The sequence below is a fragment of the Globicephala melas genome, chromosome 9 (genome assembly GCF_963455315.2).
Source record: "Globicephala melas chromosome 9, mGloMel1.2, whole genome shotgun sequence".
Classification (NCBI taxonomy): domain Eukaryota; kingdom Metazoa; phylum Chordata; class Mammalia; order Artiodactyla; family Delphinidae; genus Globicephala; species Globicephala melas.
The window spans coordinates 34,661,458-34,685,966 of NC_083322.1; the positions used below are offsets into that span (position 1 = coordinate 34,661,458).

The 24,509-nt window shown below is 35.4% G+C and overlaps 1 protein-coding gene across 3 annotated transcripts in view; it reads right to left on the reverse strand.

Annotated features, from left to right (window-relative positions):
* FOXP2 (forkhead box P2) overlaps positions 1-24,509 on the reverse strand; it is a 528,540-nt gene that overhangs the window by 136,965 nt on the left and 367,066 nt on the right. For all 3 annotated transcript variants that reach the window (XM_060305385.1, XM_060305387.1, XM_060305386.1), the window contains exon 5: positions 17,174-17,263. In XM_060305385.1, coding sequence (XP_060161368.1) covers positions 17,174-17,263 — 90 coding nt within the window. The remainder of the gene's footprint in view (positions 1-17,173; positions 17,264-24,509) is intronic.

Here is a 24,509-nt window from a genome sequence, read left to right on the forward strand (position 1 = left end):
CTCAATTAGTCCCAGAACAGATGTTTCTTTTAAAGCAATTTGTATTTGGTATGACTCTGTTAATCAATGCTATTTTGACCCTTTAGTGATGGCAAGTTACATCTTAGCACTGAATAACCCATTTAACAGTCCTTCATCAGAAACTTGATATCTCATGCACACTGCTTCCAACAAGTTCTGGTGTCCTCAAAGTCTCAGGAATCACGAACCAGAAAGTACTGAGTCTTTTTTACTTTATGTATATGCGTCTCTGTATTTCATAGATAGATTTAAATGTTCTAGTGTTTAAAGAAGGGGTTGCAAAGTGAGGCCTGAAAGCCAGAATATGAGAGGAAGAGAGGGGGAAAGGAAAAGAGAGAAAGAGAGAAGGGGAGATGGCGGGGGGGAGACACAGAGATTTAGAGAGGGAGAGAAATGAATATTTCTTCAGAGGGTAAATGAGCTGTGAAGTACAATCTATTTCCTCCTCCTACCTTGCACCTAGTCCACCATATACCTGCCTGAACTGACAAGGCATTAGAGTCTCATCTTCCTTGTCTAATGATATGCAAAATGCCTATTGCAAATGAATATTAGAAATAAAATTAAAAGAAACCACATACAGGTAGAGCTGATAAAAAATAGCTAGACATCTTTAAACGTTCACAATTTTACTACAGAGAACAAAAATAACAGGATTATTTGGCTTACTTTCTTTGCTTCTTAAATTTATGATGTATTTCTCTGAAGAAAAGTTCATACTATAATAGTATAAAAGTTATACTATTTAATAGTATAAAAGTTATACTATTTAATATACTATTATTAAATAGTATATTATACTATACTATTTAATATACTATTATTAAATAATAGTATAAAAGTTATACTATTTAATATACTATTAAAAGTTATACTATTTAATAGTATAAAAGTTATACTATTTCTTTTGTTTGCAAGATAAAATCCAATTGCACTAATTTCATAAATCACACACTTTAAGAAGAGGATGGACTCTACTTCATTTTAATTTCATTCTGGATAATTACCAGAAAGCATGCAGGACCTATTAGAGAAGGTGAGATTATTAAAAATCATTATGCATTTACAGTATCTCAGATGCAAACCAATGATTAATTCTTATTCTCATGGAGCCCTGGATGAAGTGATGACAAACACTCACAAGAATAATCCTGGTTTGGTTGGGCAGAATCACACACAGCACAGGGACTTCCCATTCTTACTCCCCAGAACGGTGAGCCTTCCACCAGACAGGCAGCCTTCACAGAATGAGGAATGTCTGCCTGTTCTGTCCTCCTGCCTGTCCTGAAGTTGAGAATTCCTGAAGAAATGATTCATTCATTTCAAACATAAAGGATGGTGGAAAAAAAATGTTCTGGTAACAAGACACATCTGACATTCTGCCCTGGCTCCTTGGGAAAGTTACTGAACGCTTCTGGCTCTCTGATCCTCACAGGTAAAACAGGAATAGTACTGACCAATTCTGGGGTTTCCATGGAGATAAAATGACCAATCATGGGCGAGGTACCTGGCACTTGGAACACAGCACGAACTCATGTGGGTCCGTAGGGATGGAGGTGAGGGAGAGCAAGAAGGGTTTCCTTGGTAGTACCTATTTTTCTAGTGTAGTTTCTTACAATCCAGATTACTGCAGGAAATATAGAAAAAGTATGGAATACAACTCTTATCTTCACTATAGCTGGAAGGAAAGTGAGAACTTTCTTTTAAAGTTTCCAGCAATATGTAAGAGCCAAGTGAAAAAAAAAAATTTCTGACCTTAACTTGTTTAAATTTTACCTTCTACGACTATTTTTTTCACTATCCTTCAAAAACACTTGCTTCTGTACTTGCAAAATATGCATATGCTTCATTTATCTAAACTTTCCAGTGTTTGTTCCACTGCCTATGTATGTTCAGCTGGGGTACCTCACCAGTGCTGCCAAGCCTCAGTAGCAATTTCCTGGAGGGAAAGAATTACCTCTGCTTAGCTTACGTTGTATTGTGCTTTACCTAGTACTCAAAATATATGGAGTCTTTAATAACATTTTAGTTATAATTAAAAATATTAAAACTTAGAATAAAGTCCTATAACTAACTGACCTATAACTAACTGACCTTTAATCACATTAATGTCCAGATTTATGTCTTTCTAAATGTTCCTAGAAGAAATTTTACCAAAAACCAAAATTTCTTGTCACTAAAGTATCTCAAGTCATAAAATCTCTTTTCTTGGGGTTTCCTACACAGCAGAGAAGCTCCCTTACTGCAATCTATTGCAAGTCAGCCCTCAACACAAGGGTTTGTTTTTTAATTTAAACAGAATCTCTTTTCACAGATTTCTTAGGCCCCATGAGGTACTAACAGCTATGTTAAACTGTTGTCGGCAGACACTGTTCAGATGCCTATCTCAAAATTCATCCTTCTCTTCTTCTCTACCAAAAGAACCCAAACTTTGTTCAAGTTGACGAAAGGCCTGGCTGAATACAATCAGCTTCACAGACTCAGATGAAGCAATGAGTGTTCACGTGATACTGTTCAGGCCAATGAAATGGAAAGAGAAGCTATTCTGTGGGGCTTCTGGGAAAACTTGTTATTCAGCTGACTTGCATTTATTTGTATTTTGCCTTCCCCTTCTTTCTACCTGGAACATGAACATGATACCTGGAGAAGGGGCAGCCCTCTTGTGACCATGAAGACAGAGGCTATACTGGGGCAGAACAAGAGGCTGAAAGAAACATTGGTCTTTTGCGTCATCCTTGAGCAGCTGTACCAGCCAAATCTGGACTTTCTGTCTATGGAGTTCATGTTTCACAGGAAAAATAAATCTATATTCCTGAACAGAGCAGCTGATAAACTCCACAGTAAATTTAGACAGGGTTTTCGTCGAAATATCCAAAATCCCCATGGCTAAAGCAATAGATAAAATTAACTCATAAAAACTATATACCAATAAATCATGTAGAACGTATAGTTCCCTGATATTATTTGAGAAATCCTCATATATCATCTGTGTCCCGTACATTTCCAATATCATTTTATTGAGCAGATTTCTCACTTCCAGTACTCTAGTAAAAGTATCATTGATATTTAGTGGGGTTAGAAGCATGACTAGTACAGAATTATATGAAGCAGTATATCTTGTTCAAAAGAAACAGACTAAATAAGGAGTAAAGGGCTTATTGAAAGCAAAATATTTACATGTATACACAATTCAAAAACCAGAAGACAGAATCAGGAAAGAAAATATTTAGGTAAAGATAAAAGGAGAAAGAGTTCACTGTTATTGTTAAATAAGTATATTACATGTTATCTACCCGGGAAAGGGAATCAATTGGAGTATTATTCATAAACAGACTGCCTAACTAGAGGATAGACAAGATGTGTTAGTAATGTGAGAGCAGGGTGGGCCTGAATCTGGTCTTCTAATGATATTCATATGATATGATATATTCATATTCATATGATATGATATGATAATGATATTCATGTCTGCTTACAAGTTTCTTTCTACGAAGTACAGAGAAGCTGATAAATATACCTTCATACTTGTCTCATCAGGTTGAAAGAAGTGGTACCTTGAACTTATTCTGACAAAGAAACAGCAATTCAATTGGCCTAGTTCAATTCAATTCTGCAAAGATTTATTTAGCATCTACCATGTGCCAAGCATTATGTTAGAAATAAGATATAATCTCTGACCTCAAAGGGCTTGAGTCTGAGACTGAGCTAGAGAAGTAGTCAAATAACTTTAATAAAATATGGTATAATCTACCTTTGTAACTAATACATGTAGAATAATAAAAAAGTATGGTACAGGTTCTGAAAATATATGTAAGTGAGGGATTATTTCTCTGTGAAGAGTCAGAAGACTCAAGGGAATAGGATCTTGAGGTGTGTGTAAAGGTTTGGCAACCAGATAAGACGGTGTGGGGCTGACATTCTAAACAGATGGAGAAACAGGAACAAAGGCAAATAGGTGTCCAACTTCTAATGGTTCATGATGCCACGCAGAGTGCCTAGTATATCAGAAGTGAACTACAAACATTTGTGAATGAATGAATAAATGAATAAACAGCATGTTCAGTAAGCAGTGAGGATTACATCATGGTTATAAAGTAACAGATGTATGATAATTTATAGCCTTTTGTGCCATGCTGAGAGGTTGAAAAACAGAGTGATTTTCACATTACGGCAGAGGAATATGGCCCAATCAAATTAAAAGGGTTTACAGCTGGAGACTGTAGAACAGAATTCAGAAAAAGTTAACAAAAACAAGTGTGGGGAGAGAGAAATAATTGCAGTCTGAGACAAGTTGATCTGGGTTGAGATGCCCCAGTAGGCAACTGAAAAAAACACACCTCGAGCCTAGGAGAAAGGGGGAATTTGATAGGGCTATAGACTAGCACTTGTCTATGGACTCCACGCATTTATGCAAAATGTACCATGGGGCTTCTCTGGTGGCGCAGTGGTTGAGAACCTGCTTGCCAATGCAGGGGACATGGGTTCAAGCCCTGGTCCGGGAAGATCCCACATGCCGCGGAGCAACTAAGCCCGTGTGCCACAACTGCTGAGCCCACGTGCCTAGAGCCCGTGCTCCACAACAAGAGAAGCCACCACAATGAGAAGCCCGCGCACCGCAAGGAGGAGTAGCCCCCGCTTGCCACAACTAGAGAAAAGCCTGCGTGCAACAACGAAGACCCAGTGCGGCCAAAAAAAATAAAACAAACAAACAAACAAAAACCCACAACATACTACGTACCAGACACTGGAAATGTGAAGATGAATGAGACAGTTCTGGCCTTCAAGGAACTTATAGTAAATATGATTCAGTGTGATACATGCAAGAACAGAAGTATACCTAAGACATAGAAATAATACATAGATAGGAATAATTAATTCTACACTGTGTGCGTGTGGCAGGTGAGGGTTTCAAAGGGGGCTTCATAGAGTACCTGACAGTGATGATTTAAAAGCTTCACAGAAGTTTTCCAGATGGAAAGGCAGAGAAGGGCATATTGACAAAAGAGAAGGGCAAGGTCACCTGTATGGAGACATGAAGCAATTTTGGAGGAACCATAAGTAGTTTGACACTGCTGCTCATATAATTTGTAAAAACTGGGTTGTGGACAATGAGATCAGCATGCAGGACCACTGCACGGGACAGCTATCCTTGAAGACAATGAGTTTTTTTTCCTTAAGGTTTCTAACTCCTAAAGGAAGGCCAATTGGGCATAGCAGACATATACTGAGGACTTTAGAAAGCAGATATTATTTTTTAAAAAGTCAAAGATAAGATCTTATAATGTTACATGAGAACTAAGGATAGTAAAAATAAAATTCTCACAATGTTGTTGGAAATGCCCCTGGAAAGAATGAACAGAGAGAGGTATCCCAAGAAACCCGCTCAGGGACCTTTTTAGTTAGCTCAGATTTAAAGACATATATAAACAAACAAACAAACAAAACAAAACACAGGACTGAGATTAAAAGACTGCTGAGTCTGGAAGGAAACTGAGATATCACTAGTTTACAGCCATTTAATTGTGTAGGTTGGAAAACTGAGTCCCTGGGAGGAAAAATGACAGTATATTAATAAGAATTCAGACGCAGTACTTTTTATTACAGGGAACCACTTTCCTGTTGCAGAAGAGTTGCAGGGTTCCTACATACTATAGACCAGCTGCATTAGAATCTCCTGGGAGAGTTTAAAATATTTTGATTTTCTAAGATCCCATCCCCTCAAATTTTAACTCAATATTCTTGGATGAACCCAAGATTCTCCATTTTTAAAAGATTTTCAAGTAATTTTTTAGATTTAAAAACTACCATTAGCCTAAGTGAACTCTAAGACTATGTAGGGGAGTGGCGATGGTTATTGATTAAGGGAAATAAATTCTCCTGGAATAAAAGAAAAAGTTTAAACGATGCCCACGTTTTTGAGAAACTAGAACTCTAAACGTATTTTAATCACTAATGAATATGTTTTAAATGTCTAGGGGTTTCCCTGGTGGCTCAGTGGTTAAGAATCCGCCTGCCAATACAGGGGACACAGCTTCGATCTCTGGCCCAGGAAGATCCCACATGCCACAGAGCAATTAAGCCCATGCGCCACAACTACTGAAGCTCATGTGCCTAGAGCCCACGCTCTGCAACAGGAGAAGCCACGGCAATGAGAAACCTGCGCACCGGAATGGAGAGTAGCCCCCGCTCGCCGCAACTAGAGAAAGCCTGTGCACAGCAACAAAGACCCAACAGAGCCAAAAAAATAATAATAATAAATAAATAAATTTATAAAACAAAAATGTCTTTTACATGCTTGGTTCTATGGGAAGAAGGTGGAATAGAGAGAATGATTTTCTCCTTTGAGGTTTTTTGTTTGTTTTTACAAGGATATTTTATTGAAGAATTTACTCCAGTTTTTCTGTGAGACAACAAATTTTCCTCACGTCAGCACATCATAATGTTCAATGTGTTCCTTGGTTTGTCACTTGAGAATGTGCAGTAGCACTAGCAGTAGAAGATATCAAAGTGGCAGCTTTTACAGCAATGCAAGTGTTAGCAGTAGAAGTGTTAAGAATTTATATGCTGTGCAAAGGAATTGTCTGTTTGTTTTGTGTTATCAAGATGCTTAACTACTAGGTCCTGCAGGTTTTATGCTTATGATGATAGAACTATAAAAATCGGCATGATCAAACAAATCCTTTCTTTTTAAATAACCACCAAATACTTTTAGCCAAGCTGGATGTGATTCAAGACCTTCAACTGTGAACTGAATCTAAACAGAGGCTCCCTAATTTGAGGGATAAAATACCAAGCTCAGAATGTCGGGGCCAAACCAGTCGACAGTCAATGGTTACTAAAATAAAGCCTCTACTCATTACTGAACTTCTGTGGGGGTCTCTTCATACCCAAGACACAGCCTTCCCCCATGCCTTTCAAAAACGTCCCAGGCAACTTTTACTGTGAAGGAGTAGCCCAGATTATCTACTGATGTTATTGGATATTTACAAGTAAGAAGGATGAAAATATTAACATTAATCTTGAGTGCCTCTCTCAATTCTTCAAATAAGATATCAGCAGAGAAAGTACGGGGAACTTGTTTGTTCACTTAAGATTTTCCTCATTGATGCTAGATTGCAAGATCCTAAAATTCACAGATGTTGAGGATTGGTCTGATTATTTTCCAATTACCCCAAAGTTCCAAGACATTACACCTGTGGAATTTGTCAAGCCATGAAACTAAATCAAGCATGCTGGGGGGGCTGATCTAGTCTTTAGAATGCTGACTCCCACACACACAACCTAACTCCTCCACCCCTGTGGATCCTTCCATCATAAATATAGCTTTGCTGTTCTCTACCTGTTCTCACTGATGTAGAAAAACCTGTGATGTGAAAAAAACTGTTTCATTAAAAAAAAAACTGACATTAATCAAGAGGTAAATTTTACTGAAAGTTGGAAAGTTAACTTGTGTTACACTCTGCACGTGACGATGGTAATTTGATTCAGAGAAAGACTGCACAGACCTCTCGTGTTTTTGAACTGGAAATTTCTTGAATTTGAGGGTTCATGAAGATCTCAGGCTGCATACCCTGTGAATGTCAAGGGTCTACTATAATTCTCATGAGTGGTTTCATCCTCATCTAATCAGAGAACATAATTTTCATCTTAAAATATCTACTACACTATAGCAATTTATTAACATTTATTAAGTGCCTTTGGGAAAAATAACTTAGTGACCAACCATAATTTAACTTAAAAATCATATTAGATTCTTATAATGAGCTTATATGCTTTTCATAGTAAGGTACAGTGACAAACATTTTTGAAAGAACAATTCATTACACTTTTGTTTGATCATTTCAAATGCCGTGCTTCCAAATTCACCGTTATTAAAATTATCATGCACACCCTAAGATCTGTTTAGGAAAACTGCCATTTCATACAACCATCCCAAGGAATTCTAGTTTGAATTTCTTACTAAGTTTTCTGGGAAGTCTGGCAAAAGGATTTAAGGAAGGGAGGATAAAACCATTCTGATGGCTGACTTTGAAAGAGCCACCTATACATGTCATCAGTAACAGGAGATTTCTCGCACTGCATGAAATGCTTCAGGTCCTCCTAAGTATCTGAGATATTCAAGGGTAAAGCTGCTTGCATACTAAAACTACAATTTAAAATAGCATAAAAGAAACTATTCTTGGGGCAAGATCAGAACTAAAATATTGGATACTGGATTTTAAGAAGTCACATAGTTTTACTATTTTGTTAGTAAAATGATCTGCTAGAATACCGTTTAGGTTCAAGATAGAATTAAATAATTAAGGCACTTAAAGTTATTCTTTTCTCAGTATGGGGCCTGAAGGGACAGAGATTAAGTTAAATGGAAAAGATTACATGATGAGAGGAAAGAACGGAATGGCAAAGGAAGAAAAACTACAGTGGAAAAGGTGAAGGTGGCAGAGAAATTTTAAGAAAACCAAGTAGAAATGGAGAATGCAGGATTATAGATATGAATAGAATCCACAGAGGAAACACAATGAATCTTAAATGTAAGTGAATTTCAAAATAATTTCACTTTTTGTTTTTAATCATGTACTGACACTGTTCTTCACTTTGTCATTCAATTTAGCTCGTACAACACCTCCAAACATCTTAAGGTAAAATTCACAGCCTAAGTCTTAAATCCTATGGAGAGCTCCCTTAACAATATTAATGTTCTATTTCTTTCTTGCTCTTACTTTAGTTAAGGAAGAGAAGTCAAGGGAATATATACTTAAAATCCTAATGGATTACAGGAAGAGGCAAGGGCTTGGGTAGCTAAGAAAAGAGAAAATGTGACCTCCTAGAAAGCAGTTTTCTCCCAGATTTAATTTGTGGGAACTCAGTACTATATATGCAATATACATTTGCTTATATGATTGGAAACACAGCAATCAGGGAAGTAAAAGTACATTTATTATCTACCTTCTATTTAACATTTATATTAAAGTAAGTTTTTTTCCATTCATTACTGATAATATTAGTATTGCAAATCTTGAGTTATTAGCAAATGATAAAAAAAAGAGGAGGGTTAGAAATGATCAGTGTTGCAGTTCAACAGTGCATGTATGAAAATGCTCATCCTCATGGTCACTGTTTGATGTGGTTGACAAGCTCTGTGTTGTAAAAACTCTCCCTTTCCTTGACCTTATTGAATAGAGTAAAAGCTAATTTGATTCTTCTTTTCCCCTCTTTAATTTCTTCTGCTTCTTTTTCCTCTTGCTTTAAAAATTGTCGATGTTAGTGAGCTCCTCTTTAGATTATCTTTCTCAGAAATCTCCTCCACTTTCGTGGATTCATCCATCACTTCTGGATTATTTCACAAATATTTGTCTCTAACTCTGACCTCTCTGTCAAACTCTAATTTTCTAAAAGCTTGCTAATTCCATTTACTTTCATGCCATCACCTCAAACTCAACATTTCTAAAGCTCAATTCATGAAATGCCAGCCTCAAAATTTTTTAAAGATTACCTTATTCCAGATCTCTCACAACTCCCTTCCCCCAAAGCATCCTCCAGATGCAGCACTGTTGACTAGATCTCCACAATACACTGCTTTCATTGTGTCACTTCCTCATCAAAAACCTTTAACAACCTCTGCTGCCTAAATCATAAAGTACAGACTCATTAGCTTGACATTTCAGGCTGTATACAATTGGCTATGTACACTTCTAGCCCTCCAATACATTCGTTATTCCTTTAGTGTGACATCTCTATGCTGGTCAAAACAAACTACTTACTCTTGCCTAACCAGACCTCACCATTTCCCATCTCTACATCTTTGATGACATCTTTTGAAAATGTCTCCATCAAAAATTGTCCTTTACTTTCTCTATCTACCAAATTCCCTTTCTTTAAGCCTAACATAAATGCTACCTCTCCACAAAGCCTTCCCTGATCACTTGAACCTGAATTAATAATTTTCTTTTTAAAATGCGTATAGAGTCAACATCACTAATCATCAGGAAAATGAAAATCAAAACCACAATGAGATGTCATCTTACACTTGTCCGAATGGTTATCAAGAAGACGAGAAATAGTAAGTGTTGGTGAGGATGTGGAGAAAAGGCAATCCTCACACGCTGTCAGTGGTAATGTAAATCAGGGCAGCCACTATGGAGAATAGGATGGAGGCTCCTCAAAAAATTAAAAATAGAGGGCTTCCCTGGTGGCGCAGTGGTTGAGAGTCCGCCTGCCGATGCAGGGGGCGTGGGTTCGTGCCCCGGTCCGGGAGGATCCCGCGTGCCGTGGAGCGGCTGGGCCCGTGAGCCGTGGCCGCTGGGCCTGCGCGTCCGGAGCCTGTGCTCCACAACGGGAGAGGCCGCAGCGGTGAGAGGCCCGCGTACCGAAAATAAATAAATAAATAAATAAAATAAAAAATAGAACTACCACACAATTCAGCAATTTCATTCCTGGGTATTTATCCAAAAGAAAAAAAAAAAAAGAAAACATGAATTCAAAAGGTTATATGCACCACAATGTTCATAGCAGCATTATTTATAATAGCCAAGCTATGGAAACAACCTAAGTGTCCATTGATAGATGAACAGATCAAGAAGATGTGATTATATTAGCCATAAAGAGAATGAAATCTTGCCATGTGGGACAACATGGATGGACCTGGAGGGTATTACACTTCGTGAAATAAGTCAGAAGAGAAAGACAAGTACTGTATATTTTCACTTACATGTGAAATCTAAAAAACAAAACAGATAAATATAACACAACAGCCTCACAGGTACAGAGAACAAACTAGTGGTTACCAGAGGGAAGAGGGGTAGGACAAAGGCTAAAAGAGGTGACTGGGATTAAGTGGTACAAACCACCAGTTATAAAACAAGTAAGTTACAAGCATGTAATGCACAGCACAGAGAATATTGTCAATACTTTATAAAATAACTTTGTATGGTGTGTAATCTATAAAAAAATCAAATTACTATGTTGCACATCTGAAACTAATACGATATTGTAAGTCAACTATACTCAGTAAAATAAGGTAAAATACTTATAGCACTTTCTGCTTTTCTGACTCCCACAGCACATCCACTGTGCCCTGATATTTGTGCGCAAGTATTACTATCTCCTCAACCAAATCATAAGTCCCTGAGGATATTACACATAAATACTCAGTTTTCACTGAATGAATGAAGCTTTACCCCCTCCAACTTCCTCACACTCTCCACTCAACACAATCTCCCCCTCATTCATTGTTCCAGCAGGTATTTACTGAGCTCTATTATTCACCAGGCACTGTGTTAGGCACTGGAAGATGAGTAGGACATGCATGATCCCTGCTGTCATAGAGCTCACAGTCTAGCAGGGAAGACAAACATTATAAGTTTATATGTGGCAAGTGTGACATATACATGGTGTGGAGGCCTACAACAGGGGGACATACTCTAGTAGTACCTAAAACACTCACTGTTGTTTTCTCATAAATTAGGCACACTTCATATCAGAGTGAATAGTGAATTGTGACAATTATGACCAAGTAGAAGGTAACATATTATAGAATATTTATCATAGCCTTGGATTAATTATAAATTTCCTGGAGCTGAGCGTAACAGAAATTATTTATTAATTTATTATAAGTGCAAGGATTCATGCTAGTCACTTTATATAGTACTCTTTTTAGTCTTCACAACAATCTGGCAAGGTGGGTATCCTTATTCCTATTTTAGAGATAAGGAAACAGGCTTCAAGAGATCAAGTTACTCTACCCAAGGTTCTACTAACTGAGGGCAAAGATAGGCTTCAGACCCCAAAACATATGTTCTTTGTCCTCCATGCCATGAGTGGATCGTTCACAAGTTTTCCACGCAGCACACTTAGCAGCGATGGACTGGATGTCCCAGACCCTCCTCCACAGGGCGTGAGCCCTGTGCATCTGGCTGCAGGTGGCAACATCATAATATTTTAAGAATGATTTTATTCTGTAACATTCCTACAAGACTGTCTATTTCACGCTGCCTTTTAAGAAATGTTCTTTACTGGAATGGGAAAATGAGGACCACACAAGGCATAGTCTGTCCTTTTTAGTAGTTTTTAAATTAAGCTCTTTTTAAAATTTATGATATAAAAATATAATACTGCTTATTTTTCTGATATACAGAAAATATAGATAGCAAAAAACAACTTTTAAAAATTCTTTCTGGGCTTCCCTGGTGGCGCAGTGGTTGAGAGTCCGCCTGCCGATGCAGGGGACACGGGTTCGTGTCCCGGTCCGGGAGGATCCCACATGCCGCGGAGCGGCTGGACCCGTGAGCCATGGCCGCTGAGCCTGCGCGTCCGGAGCCTGTGCTCCGCAACGGGAGAGGTCACAACAGTGAGAGGCCCGCGTACCGCAAAAAAAAAAAAAAAATTCTTTCTAAGTTTTCTGCATCACAGTAGATTGCCCTACTCAAACACATATTGCAGATTTCTTGCTTATGTTGCTTTCAGTATTTGGAACAAAATGTGTTTTAGTTTCTCTCTAATTCTTATAACTAGAAATCAAATATTAATGTTGAAAAGGAAATATTCAATTTCATTCTTTACCACTGCATGAATGGACTTTAATAATTTCCTAAAACATATTTATCAGTGTCCAATTCTATTACCCACAGAGTTAGTATTTTAACCCAGGATAAATATTTCATTATTTATACATTTTATACTTTATTTTTGATTTTTTTCCCTGGAACATGAAATTTTAGAAATGCTGATTAGTTTATTGCAGAATTTCTTGTTTTGTTGGACAATGCTAATTTTAACAATTTGGAGTGAAGTAGAGGATGGTAGAAATTTGTTAAATTGTATTATATCACAACATATTTTAATGTAGTTTATTAAATACATGGTAAAATAACTCCTTGTGTAGCTTAGATTTTCCCTAAAAGCAATTTATAAAATTATTTCAAGGCATTAAACAAAACTTCCTTAGATGTTATATAAAATGATACTTGCACCATGGTTTTCAAACATATGGGATTTGCTATTTTGATTCCAAAGCATTATTTTTGGCTATGGTATGTTAATAAAGTGCTCTGTAACTGAAAACAAACGAATAGGCAAACATAATCCTTAATGCATAAGCTAACATCCAAGATACAGCTTTTCCTGAAACATTACGATGCCTATCACTTAGTTCAAAAAAAAAAGTGAAATAAATTTTTAACCACAGAATATTATATTTTGTCCATCAGGTATCCCAATGTCTTTATTTTAAAGATGTTGAGTGACTTCCTCAAGCTTATATAACTAGTTTGTGGCAGAGTCAGAATAAGACCCCTAGGTTTAATTCACTTTTGCTTTTTACTATTCCATTCTCGAACTATTTAAAACAGAATTATAAAAAAAAATTAATTACCTACTGGAAAAGAGAACCTTATATAAGATATTAACCTACAACGAAGGAAGTGATTACAACGCTATATACTAATATTCATCTAAGATAGCAAAGCAATGGCATTTACCTTAAATTTACGTCTCTGCTCTGCACAGCTGTTGAAGAACCACAAGTCTGTCTCATGGCTGTAAATGTAACAAGAACAATAATGCGACCAATTTTCATACCTAAACTAAATTAAGTAGATTTGTCATAGGCTAGAAAATTGATAATGTATTTTACAAAAAGTTTTAAAATTATAGATTATGGAAGTGTGCATGTATGTGTATGCAAATGTATTTGTGTGTGTGTGTGTACATATGTGTGTGTGAACTTACTCTTTTTAATAACCTGGAAATTAGTTTCATGAAATTGAAAGCATTACATATTCTCTTTGGCTAACTTTTCTCATTACTGAACGCTATGGGTATATCAAGTCTAGAAGTGCCAGGAGTAGATACAGATAAATAAAACAAACTAAAATGAGAGGCTGTCTTCAGCTGTTATTATTAGTTACGTTTTTCTGGGATACATAGTAAGAACGTAAAGAAGGAACATCTTGTAACGCTTAGTTTAATATCAGCTCCCATTTGCATCACAATCTTTGTATATTATTCATCAATATGTCATTAATCAATGTTCCTACTGATTGGACCTATTCAATTGGTGCTTCATGTAATGAACAGAATATGTGAACAAGTTTCAAAGATATATTCAGATATCTATACATGAAAGTGAAATCACTACTACAATCGGTACTCAAGCTTGTCAGATGTGATTTTCTTCTTTCCATTTTGCACTAGATATGCTACTATCTAAGCTATCTGTAGTACAAGAACCTGAAAAAGTGTAAATGAAAAATACCTGAAAAGATAAATATTAGTCTGCTAGAAATATTCTCTCTACCATGTCACACCTCAAATCTGGCCACCACTTTTAAACATTTAAAAGAAATTCAGTTGAATATAACAAAGCAACTGAATATTGTTCTTGTGACTTGAGCCATTAAAACAGATTTTTAAGGAAATCTGTATTTTCTTTCAAATGTTATAAAATAGTTCTCCATCAAAACTATATTTTAAAATGAAAACCACATAGTATCTCTTCTGGTCTTCTAAAAATATGTTATGCCTGATAAAGTACAAGCCACCATGATCTATTAACACCAAATACTCTGCCTTGAAAGTATAGCTTTTGAAACATTTTCAACTATCTTTTTCTAATTCTAAAAGATAATCTACACCAACTCTATTATGAAAGGTTGGTTAAACTCTTAGGTAAGTAGAAAAAGAAGTCGGCTGTGAGAGAATCATAGAAGTTAAGTGTTACTTTCATATTAAATGGTTAAAATTTTTAACAAAGATATTCTACCCTTTTCTTTAACATAAGTGGCAAATAGTGCAACTCATGTTAAATAGTATTTGCAGATGCAAAGATAAGCATTACCTAATATTCCCCTTTGACAACATGTGTAAGCTAGTATAAAATGCTATCAGGTTGCTATTAGATTTTCAATACAATCCCAGCATGTTTCCAGTTGCTAAGCTTATCAAGTACTATGAAACACTAAGACTGTAGACCCATATTAATTGCAGTGTATATTTTGGTGAACAAATAAGTCTTCATTCATTATTTCTAAATTCTTATTCATAAAAACCAACCAACTTTTCATTCCTATGACATTTTGGCATTAGATCCCACTAAAATTACAAAGTAATAATAAAATGCTACAGTTTTATAATATGTACAATGGATATGTATTCATAATAATATGAGTCACAAAGCACTAAATGTAAGTGACACAATGGAAGTTTGTGGTAATGGTTAGCCACTGAAATTGTTAAAAGGTATTTATAGTACTATTAATCACCCTTTGGTGATAGAATAACAAAATTGAGGAGTTCTGCTCAAACTTTTATATAACAACATTTGGTACGTGAGCAACAATTTCTTATTTTAGAGTCATTAGTATTTCCACATTATATGTGTGTGTGTTTTCCAAGAAAAATTATGTATATTTTAGTTGAACGAAGTATCACATTTTTGCCTTCCAATACAACAAAAAAGGAAAGTAGAAAAGCTAAAGCCCAGCCATTCTTTCCAGAGATACCCTGGTAACCAGCAATAAAGAAACTTCTACTGGACTTAGCTTTGGAGAGGAACAACTTATTATTTTGTCTATTTTGTCATGAGATATGATAAAAACAGAATTAGGACAATATACAGTGTTTTTCAGGTATTTGAAACAATAAACTCTTCCCTACCTTTGGCTTATGCTGCCAGCATCTAAATCTCCTTTGCTATACCAACAAGAAAGCAAAATTCCCAGCCTGAAGCCATAGTGAGGATAAACATTTCATTTGCTATCTGTGACTTCTATGTAAATTTCTCTCTGTCATGTAAATGAATGGAGAGGCTCTCATGGCATCAGATAATTCAATGGAAATACTCCAACCACCGTTATCACTTGTTATTACTCGGGCAGGGATATGACAGTGAGGAAAGTTTGTCACTACAGAATTACTGACTAGTTAAAACAAAGAATGTGAAATTTATTTTAAAAAAGAAAAAAATTAAAATGAATCTTAAACTTAGGCTGATTCAATATAACTTTCATTTGCAATCATGGCAGACATCGGTACGTCACATCCCCTATCCCCAGGACCCCTTCTTCCCATCCACCCCACAAAAATGGGTTTGTTCCCAAGAATATATATTCTCATCTCATATTTGCCTCGGGACTATGCATTCAATTCAGTTTTTAGGTAATGAGTAGCTTCTGGATTGTGTAGATCAGTAGCCAATAATTCTGTTACACAAACTAAGTTTCAGTAGGGCACCATGTAAGACTTAGTTACTAGCATCTGAGAGTACACCTGAAAATGAAAACAGAAACCTAGGCCATAAAAATTTTTTTTTCAAGATTGTTTTGTTAAAATAAAGCAATAAGAAAGATGCTGACTTTTTTAAAAAAACTAAGCTTGTCTTATTAGACGTGTACATAACACATGATTCAAAAAGGAAGCATTGCTTATCTTTCAACAGAACTGATAAACATTTTGAATAATGTTTTATACAATTCCAGATTCTACCTTCCAAACATTTAAAAAGTACCCTATAAAAATGTTTCTTTCCCCTAATGTCCTATATATTTTGGTTAAAGCTATATAAAACAATGGTTGTATTATGTAACAAAAAGTTACTTTAAAAGACATACATACTATCAGTTTCACAGGACAAACATAGTGAATAAGGACAACAAACTCCAGAATGTGTTTTCATAACTGTGGCAACAGCAATAACTCCTTGGCAAACTCAAAACAGTTTTTTTGGCAACCCTGGAGGTTTTCTGCATTTGTCACTTGGATACAACTGCAAAAGGGTTGTCTAAGACTGCTTTGTTTCTTCCCTACCATTTTACTATAACTTTGCTTTTAAGGAAGACATTTCACATTTTAACCTGTTTGTGAATAAAATTTCATTAAAATCCCACAAGGGAGTTTTATACAAAACTCCTAATGCCTATGTATACCAAATGTCCCTACACAACTTGTCCAAAAAGTGACCTTGTAAACTTTTGAAATCTATGCTAATAGATTATTTTTTCTCTTTTAAGAAGATGAAATGAGTTCTCTTTTTGAATTAGAATTACTTACATATGCAAATGTAATAATTTTCTGTATGTATACAACTGGGTCTGCACATCTGTAATCATTACAAACGTCTTTTAAAGTAAGATCCCAAGGATAGGAATGCTTTACTAACCTGCAGTGGTCTCTGTTTGTCACTGCTCTTAGGAGATTTCAATCCACTTGTTTGCTGCTGTAAGAGAAGTTGTCTTGCTGCTTGGAGAGCCTAGAAGTGAAAAGTGAGCAATATCTAAATATTTTGTTGAAAGGTAAATTATCAGTTATTCCTTAGTTAATAGTAATAGGCTTTAATGTATGAGAATCCCACCTCCTTTCTAAAGAGAATCATTAAATATTCTTTTTCTTCTAATGTGAAAAAAATTCACATAACACACAAATACACAACTTTACTTAAAATAACAGATGCATGTAATCCTGCAGAAAATAAAGGTAATTTGTTTAAAAGTGCTTAAAGAGGAAAAAATCATAAACTGCATCAATAACCTCATTTTCACAAGGAACTTGTCTTTGAGTGTTCAACTAAAATGCCCACTCCCTTTTAAATTATCAATCAATTTGCATTTTCATATTACAATTCTGAAGCAAAAGCAGTAGACTTCAAGTGTTACCGGAAGCTGTAATTAAATTTGACAAATCAACATCAGATTATCTTGAAAGTGAATTAATAAGGATTTTCACTAAAGATTAAAAACACTTTTTTTGTACTTACAATTCAAGGGGAAACCTCTCCTTTGACAAAATAAAGTGCAGTTTTAATGCCAAATAAAATTGAGTGGTTTTCATTTGCATTCTTAGCAAAATCAGAGAACAAAGAAATTACCACTCAACCAATCAGGTTTGTTTCTATGTGTGACAGAATACCAATCAAAATAGAAGATGTTTTCATTTATTTTTATGTTTTCTGTCCCACTCAGGAAAATAAAACTTAACATAAGAAATTAATGTAAGCATTTCATTTACTAGAGGAGGGACAGTTTGGTGAGTGGACTATATAAACTCATCATATAAAAACTAATGCCATAAAAAATACATATTGAGATGTTTTAAAGGTAGCAGTGCAAACTAATTTAAAAAAACTTTTTCAGAGACTATAAACTCATTGTTTTTCTCAACAACTGAGTTCAATGAACACTTAAGATGAAATTTTTCAGCGCATAAAACTAAAATAAATCATTGCCCCACTTTGTTATTCACTGTTTTAGAATACAAGGTAAATTTTTCATGATGGGAAAAATATCTTCGATCAATATTCTTCTATAATAATTAAGATTCAAAGCTGATAAAAGTACAATTTTGATTGGAATCAATGATCTGGTTTTTAAGAGAGTTTCTAGTATCCATGACAACAGTTGCTTTGACAAGATGTGCATATGGCATTACACTGCCAGCTGGTGTGAACAATGTTTGAACTACTGCATTGAGATGCTGAGCAAACAGAAAAAGTTGCCACGTCTTAACCCTCAGGGAAGGCAGTCATCCCCTGATCAATTATGAAAAGACAGAGAGAGGGCTGCTACAGTCTGGCTCCAAGCAAGTTTTCTGAGAAGGCAGGCAGACATAGAAACCAAAGTAAACAAACTGAATGCCCTAGCACATCTCCTAACAACATTGATTTGTCTTCCCATAGCAGGATCTGGCGTAGTTTGTCAAGCACACTTTTTACATTTGGAGACACACTCATTTACAACAATCTTCCTTTTGTTTTTTTACAAATTACAAGTAATTACAAGTCAGCCTACATGTTTCTAAGGATGGCACATTCCAGTGAACTCAGGCAATTTTATTATAAAGTTCAATTGGAAAAAAAGACCAAAGGAAAAATTCCATAAATATTTTATTATCACAAAATTCAGTTTAAAAAACTTCACTTGATATCCTAAATAATATAGCTTTCTTTTTTTAATGGCGACTCATAAAATAATGACACATGATACTTTTCAAATGGAAATTACTATAGTGTGAGTTAAGCTGTGTCTATGCAAAATTCTCAAAATCAAAAAAATCAGCTATTTTCCCCTTTAATTCCAAAAGCCACACAAAGTTTGCCTAATTTTTTCATAGAAATTTTTCCCTTTGAATTCATTAGTTTATTTTGTATATATATACACACACACACACACACACACACACACACACACACACACATCCTTATATAATTTATATTTAATTCTGTAGTTGTTTATTATTCTTTTTTTTTTTTGCGGTATGCGGGCCTCTCACTGTTGCGGCCTCTCCAGTTGCGGAGCACAGGGTCCGGACGCGCAGGCTCAGCGGCCATGGCTCACGGGCCTAGCCGCTCCGTGGCATGTGGGATCTTCCCGGACCGGGGCACGAACCCCTGTCCCCTGCACCGGCAGGCGGAGTCTCACCACTGCGCTACCAGGGAAGCCCTGTTTATTATTCTTAAAGACTTCTAATGAACATAGTTTACAATCCCGGAATCATGAATGACTAGGACTAAAAGCAATCTTAGAAATCATCCAATCTGACCCCCTCATTTTAGCAAATGAGAAAAATGAGGCCTAGAGTAATCAACCGGTTTGTTTAGGGTCTCCTGGCTTCCAGACCAGAGTGCATTCCAGTGTGCCATACTGTCTCTGTGTTGGCAAAGGCACGATTAGAGGGCAATGAGTAAAACTCTGGTAAAGGAGAACAGTTAGTAAAGGAGAACTCTGGCACCGTAATAGATTATTTTTTACCTGTAAAGAGGGCATATATATTTATCAGAACTTAAAAGGGAAACTACAATATAACCTTTTTATAATTTGAATTTGTGTTTGAATAGAACTATATCACAGAATATATATTGTTTTTAGGGCTAAGTGTTCCTACCGTCCTTGACTTTGATTTCATTACATACTCTACCAATACCTGATGGAGCTCTAAACTCTTGTAAAATTCTGATCATTTGACCAGTTTTTACCAGAAAAATTACTGAAGAATTCTAAAACTGGACTAAACTTTAAAAATTGTTTAGCCTAGCTTTCACATTTTGTAGTCAGGTAATTGAAAAACCAATATTACAATAACTTGACTAAAGTCACAAAGCAGTAGCAAAGTGGTCAAAAGCTATGGCTCTTGTCTCCCAAACCTAGAACCCTATCTCCTTCACTACCTTGTGTTGTATTCATTCAACTCAACCCAAACATTAACCCAGTGGAATATGTAACACCTGGTGCCTGTAGAAAGACATTAGAAAACAAGATATATTTAGAACCGTAGCTCATGAAAATATCACTAGAAAAAATGTATACCATTTTTAAAGGAGTTATAATAATAATGGAATACCACAAGATAGCCGGCTAAAACACGCTACTATTTTCAAAGTACCTTGGTTTTCATATGAATTTACAGTTATCTTTAAAATAGTAAAGAATCACCTTTCAATACAAACTCTTATGAAAAAAAACTACTTGCCTATATCAACATTCTTTTAGTAGCAGTAGAGACTGCTATAGTAAACATAAAAGACGGGAGGACAAAAAACAATTCCAAGAGATCAGCAATGATTTAAAACTCATAAGCAGAAATCTTTGGCAGTTTGCATTCTAACTGCAGGCATCACAAGACACTTCTATTTCCAGTATTCTGGACAACATTTTAGGACTGAATTTCAATAAACAAATGCTCAGAGGCATTTAGTTCATCTTTCCAATTTATTATTGTAGCTCCTCAAATGATGAAAGATAATGAGACAAAATACTGCCATCAATATAAGGTGTTAGGTGTCAAATTATATAAAATATTAATTTGAAAATTGCTTGTCCACTTCAATTGGTAAATAGAAAAGGGCTATTCATAAAGTACTATTAGCCATTTAGGTATTTATATAATCACCAACGGCAAAAACAAAAAAAAGAACAACTAATTTAGAACAAAAGGCAAAAGATGTTTGCAAAATTTCCTTTAATAATGACTGAGTCTGATGCAAATGAATAATAAGAAAGGTTTCTAAGACAGCCAAGCCATATCTAGTTTTCAAAAACGTATTTGTTGTGAATTAAGGGTGCACTTCACTTAATGAAGTTATTTAACTTTAGTAAAGCTAAAGAAAACTAAGATAGGACACTTTAAAAATTAGAATCAGATTAAATTAAAATATTTTGAAAAGATGAATACAAATCTTTATAATAAAGGTATACTTTTTGTTAGGCTGCAGAGGTGTGGGACAGTACGTGTTTTCCAGAATTCAGTGCATTTTGCCATAAAATATTTATTGCAAGTATCATTCCTAATAGTTGCTGTGTAATTTCAAACAAACAAAAATTTTGTTAAGCAAAGTTGAAGCCTATCACACTTGTAAAGTAGTAATAACTTTATGTCAGTTAGGAACCTCTTAGACAAAGGGTAATTGTAATGAGTGGGTCGTTATGAGAATTAAGAGTGAAAAAACTCTGGAACCTGCCAGATCAATACTTTTTTTTCCTTCTTGAAGAACACTGAAAACTCTCACCAGAAGGAAAATTGTTTGAGAACAGCTTAGAAACAACCAGTGAAACCAAAAATGTTAAGTACTCTCAGGTTTATAAATAACTTCTTTTTTTTCAAAGTAAATATATGTATATTTTGGAAAAAAACAGACATCACTCATATCTCTCCCCATAAAAATAGGAATGCTTAACCTATCAGCCTGTTGCATTTGAGACATTAAAATGAAAAATGACATCTACGCCCATTAATATCTTCAATGTATAAACAGCACAGCGTGACACATTCTTGAGAGCTGAAGGCTACAAAACCTCTCTGAAACATAAATAACAAAGCACTCAGAAGCATATTTGATGTTGATACTCATCTCTGAGAAAAACACTGCTGCCTAGGCTTCTTATGAAAATAGATGCAGCCCAAATGGATCTCCTGTAATTGGTTTCAGATAGCGAGGTCAGAAGAAATATGATACAAGAAATGATTATGTGGAACACGCGAAACAAGAATGTTTACACAGGCACTCCCTACTTAAACTGACAAGGGGTGTATACTTTGCAGATAACCAGAACCAAAAAAATTTTGCCAGCAGGATACCCAGAATTTTGCTCCTCATATGCACATATTTTAACCTTTAACATATGACATCTTTAAAATGTTACTTGGAATACTGAGCAAATCGTAAGTTTTCAAACAGAATTTCATTTTTAAATTATTTTCACAAGTGTAGTTGATAATAAGTATATACAGAACCTTCCACAAAGGATACAAATTCCTATTCTGTTTGGTCTTCCTCCCATTATGTTCCCACTAAAGAGAATATACTCATAAATGTAATCTGAAGTCTCATAATGCTATTTAATAGAAGAAAATTAATCATCTAATTGTCATAACCTATTTTCGAACAGCAATCTATCAGAGTGAAATTATGCATCTGTAGTGATTGACCTTTCGTTTTATCATGTCTGATACATGATTACACTAAGTCTGTTGGGGAAAAAAAGCTAATTACTAGAAAATATTTTTTTAAATAATTTTTATTTTTGTGTTATGGTATATTTTACATAAAGTTAAAGAATAAACATGTGTGGATACGTTATGTTTCTATTGCGGACCACTAATGGAGGCCAAACTGAGAAGCTACGATGGTTTATTTTATGGTACTATAATAAGGGTAATTAATAAAGTATCCTATTTACCAATCAAATGTCAGGCTGTATTGGCTAAGCATTCATGATGTAGATCCAAAGGAGAGAAAATCAAGGTATTAAATATGTTATGGAATGGATCCACAAGTCATCCCCTGAAGCTCTAACAAAGTCCTCAGGGTTCAGGTCCAAACCCAATACTCAGTATATTCCAGTATGGCTCCAAACTCCCAGATGAGCTGAGGCAACCTTGCATAAAATAAAACTGTGAGTTAATGGTAACTAATGGCTAAGACAGGTTTTGTTTTATCAGGTCTCGAATCATACACTCAGTTTAATGGAATGAACACATTCTCCTCCTCTGAGCTGGCATTCCACAGGCTGCACTAAACCATACCAAGTAGTGTGGTATTCATATCTCTATTTCCTTCATTATTCTGCTGCTAATGATAATGAATTGCTAATGAAACACATAAGGAACACTAACATAATCTATAGCAATACTAAATGTAACTCTTGTTCACATATTAAGGAATCCTGTCCAACTTAAAAATTCTGAAAAATGAAAGGTAAAGATGAATTGGAATTAATTTTATTAAAATTAACAGTTTTATAGCATCTCTTTTTCATGGTACATGTTGCAGGAACTACAATAGCTTATGTGTATTCTCTCAGTTATTTCTCTTTCTGCTATAAAATAGTTTATTATTTTTTTCAAACATACTTTGGATTTACTTTGTGTTTCTCACATACCATCACTTTTTTTTTTTCTCATTATGAGGCCGATATCATCTTTTGCCTGGATATGGATTGAAGACTCATTACTGCTATATTGTTAAAATTTCAAATTGCATATTAGAGATGAACTGAAAATACATGCTGCTAAATTACAGTATAATACCTGAAAGTAAACTATTATTTGAATCTTATATTCTGGATTTTCTTTACAATTTAAAAGTAAGATTGCAAAAGAGGTAGCATTTAGGAAAATATTTGTAAGAATAAAATACATCAAACATTACTTGTCATTCAAAAAATTTTTTGCAAGTTTGTCCCATGTACCAAGCCAAGAACTAATAAGCATTGCATGCTTGCAGAGGTAGGGGGTGATGTGACATTGTTTTTACCATCAAAGAGCTTACTGTCTAATAAGAAACATGTAGTGTAATGTCAAAAGGCCATAAAAATGTTTTTAGAACATTTCAGGAGTTCATAAGTAGGAGAAATTATTTTCATTTGGGGAGATCAGATAAAACTTTCATGGGGATAAAATATTTGGGCTGAACTCACATGAGAAGTAGTTCATCTTTCGGAGATGACAGAAGGTGACCATGTTAAATAGAAGCAAAGAACATGTGGGGTCATACACAGTAAAAAGAAAATAATTGATCTTGGATAGAACAAGTGCTTAATTTAGGAGTGTTACCTCATGGGAAGGTTGGCTGGAGCTAATTAATGAGTATAACTAAAGAACAAATGGCAAAGAGACTTGACATTATTCAGCAGGTAAGGGCAAATGTTGCTGAATCTGGAAATGATGGGATGCACCTGGCCCAGGTCAATATTGAAGTCATGTCAAATACTGTATGCTAACACATATATATGGAATCTAAGAAAAAAAAATGTCATGAAGAACCTAGGGGTAAGACGGGAATAAAGACACAGACCTACTAGAGAATGGACTTGAGGATATGGGGAGGGGAAGGGTAAGCTGTGACAAAGTGAGACAGTGGCATGGACATATATACACTACCAAAAGTAAGATAGATAGCTAGTGGGAAGCAGCCGCATAGCACAGGGAGATCAGCTTGGTGCTTTGTGACCACCTGGATGGGTGGGATAGGGAGGGTGGGAGGGAGGGAGACGCAAGAGGGAAGA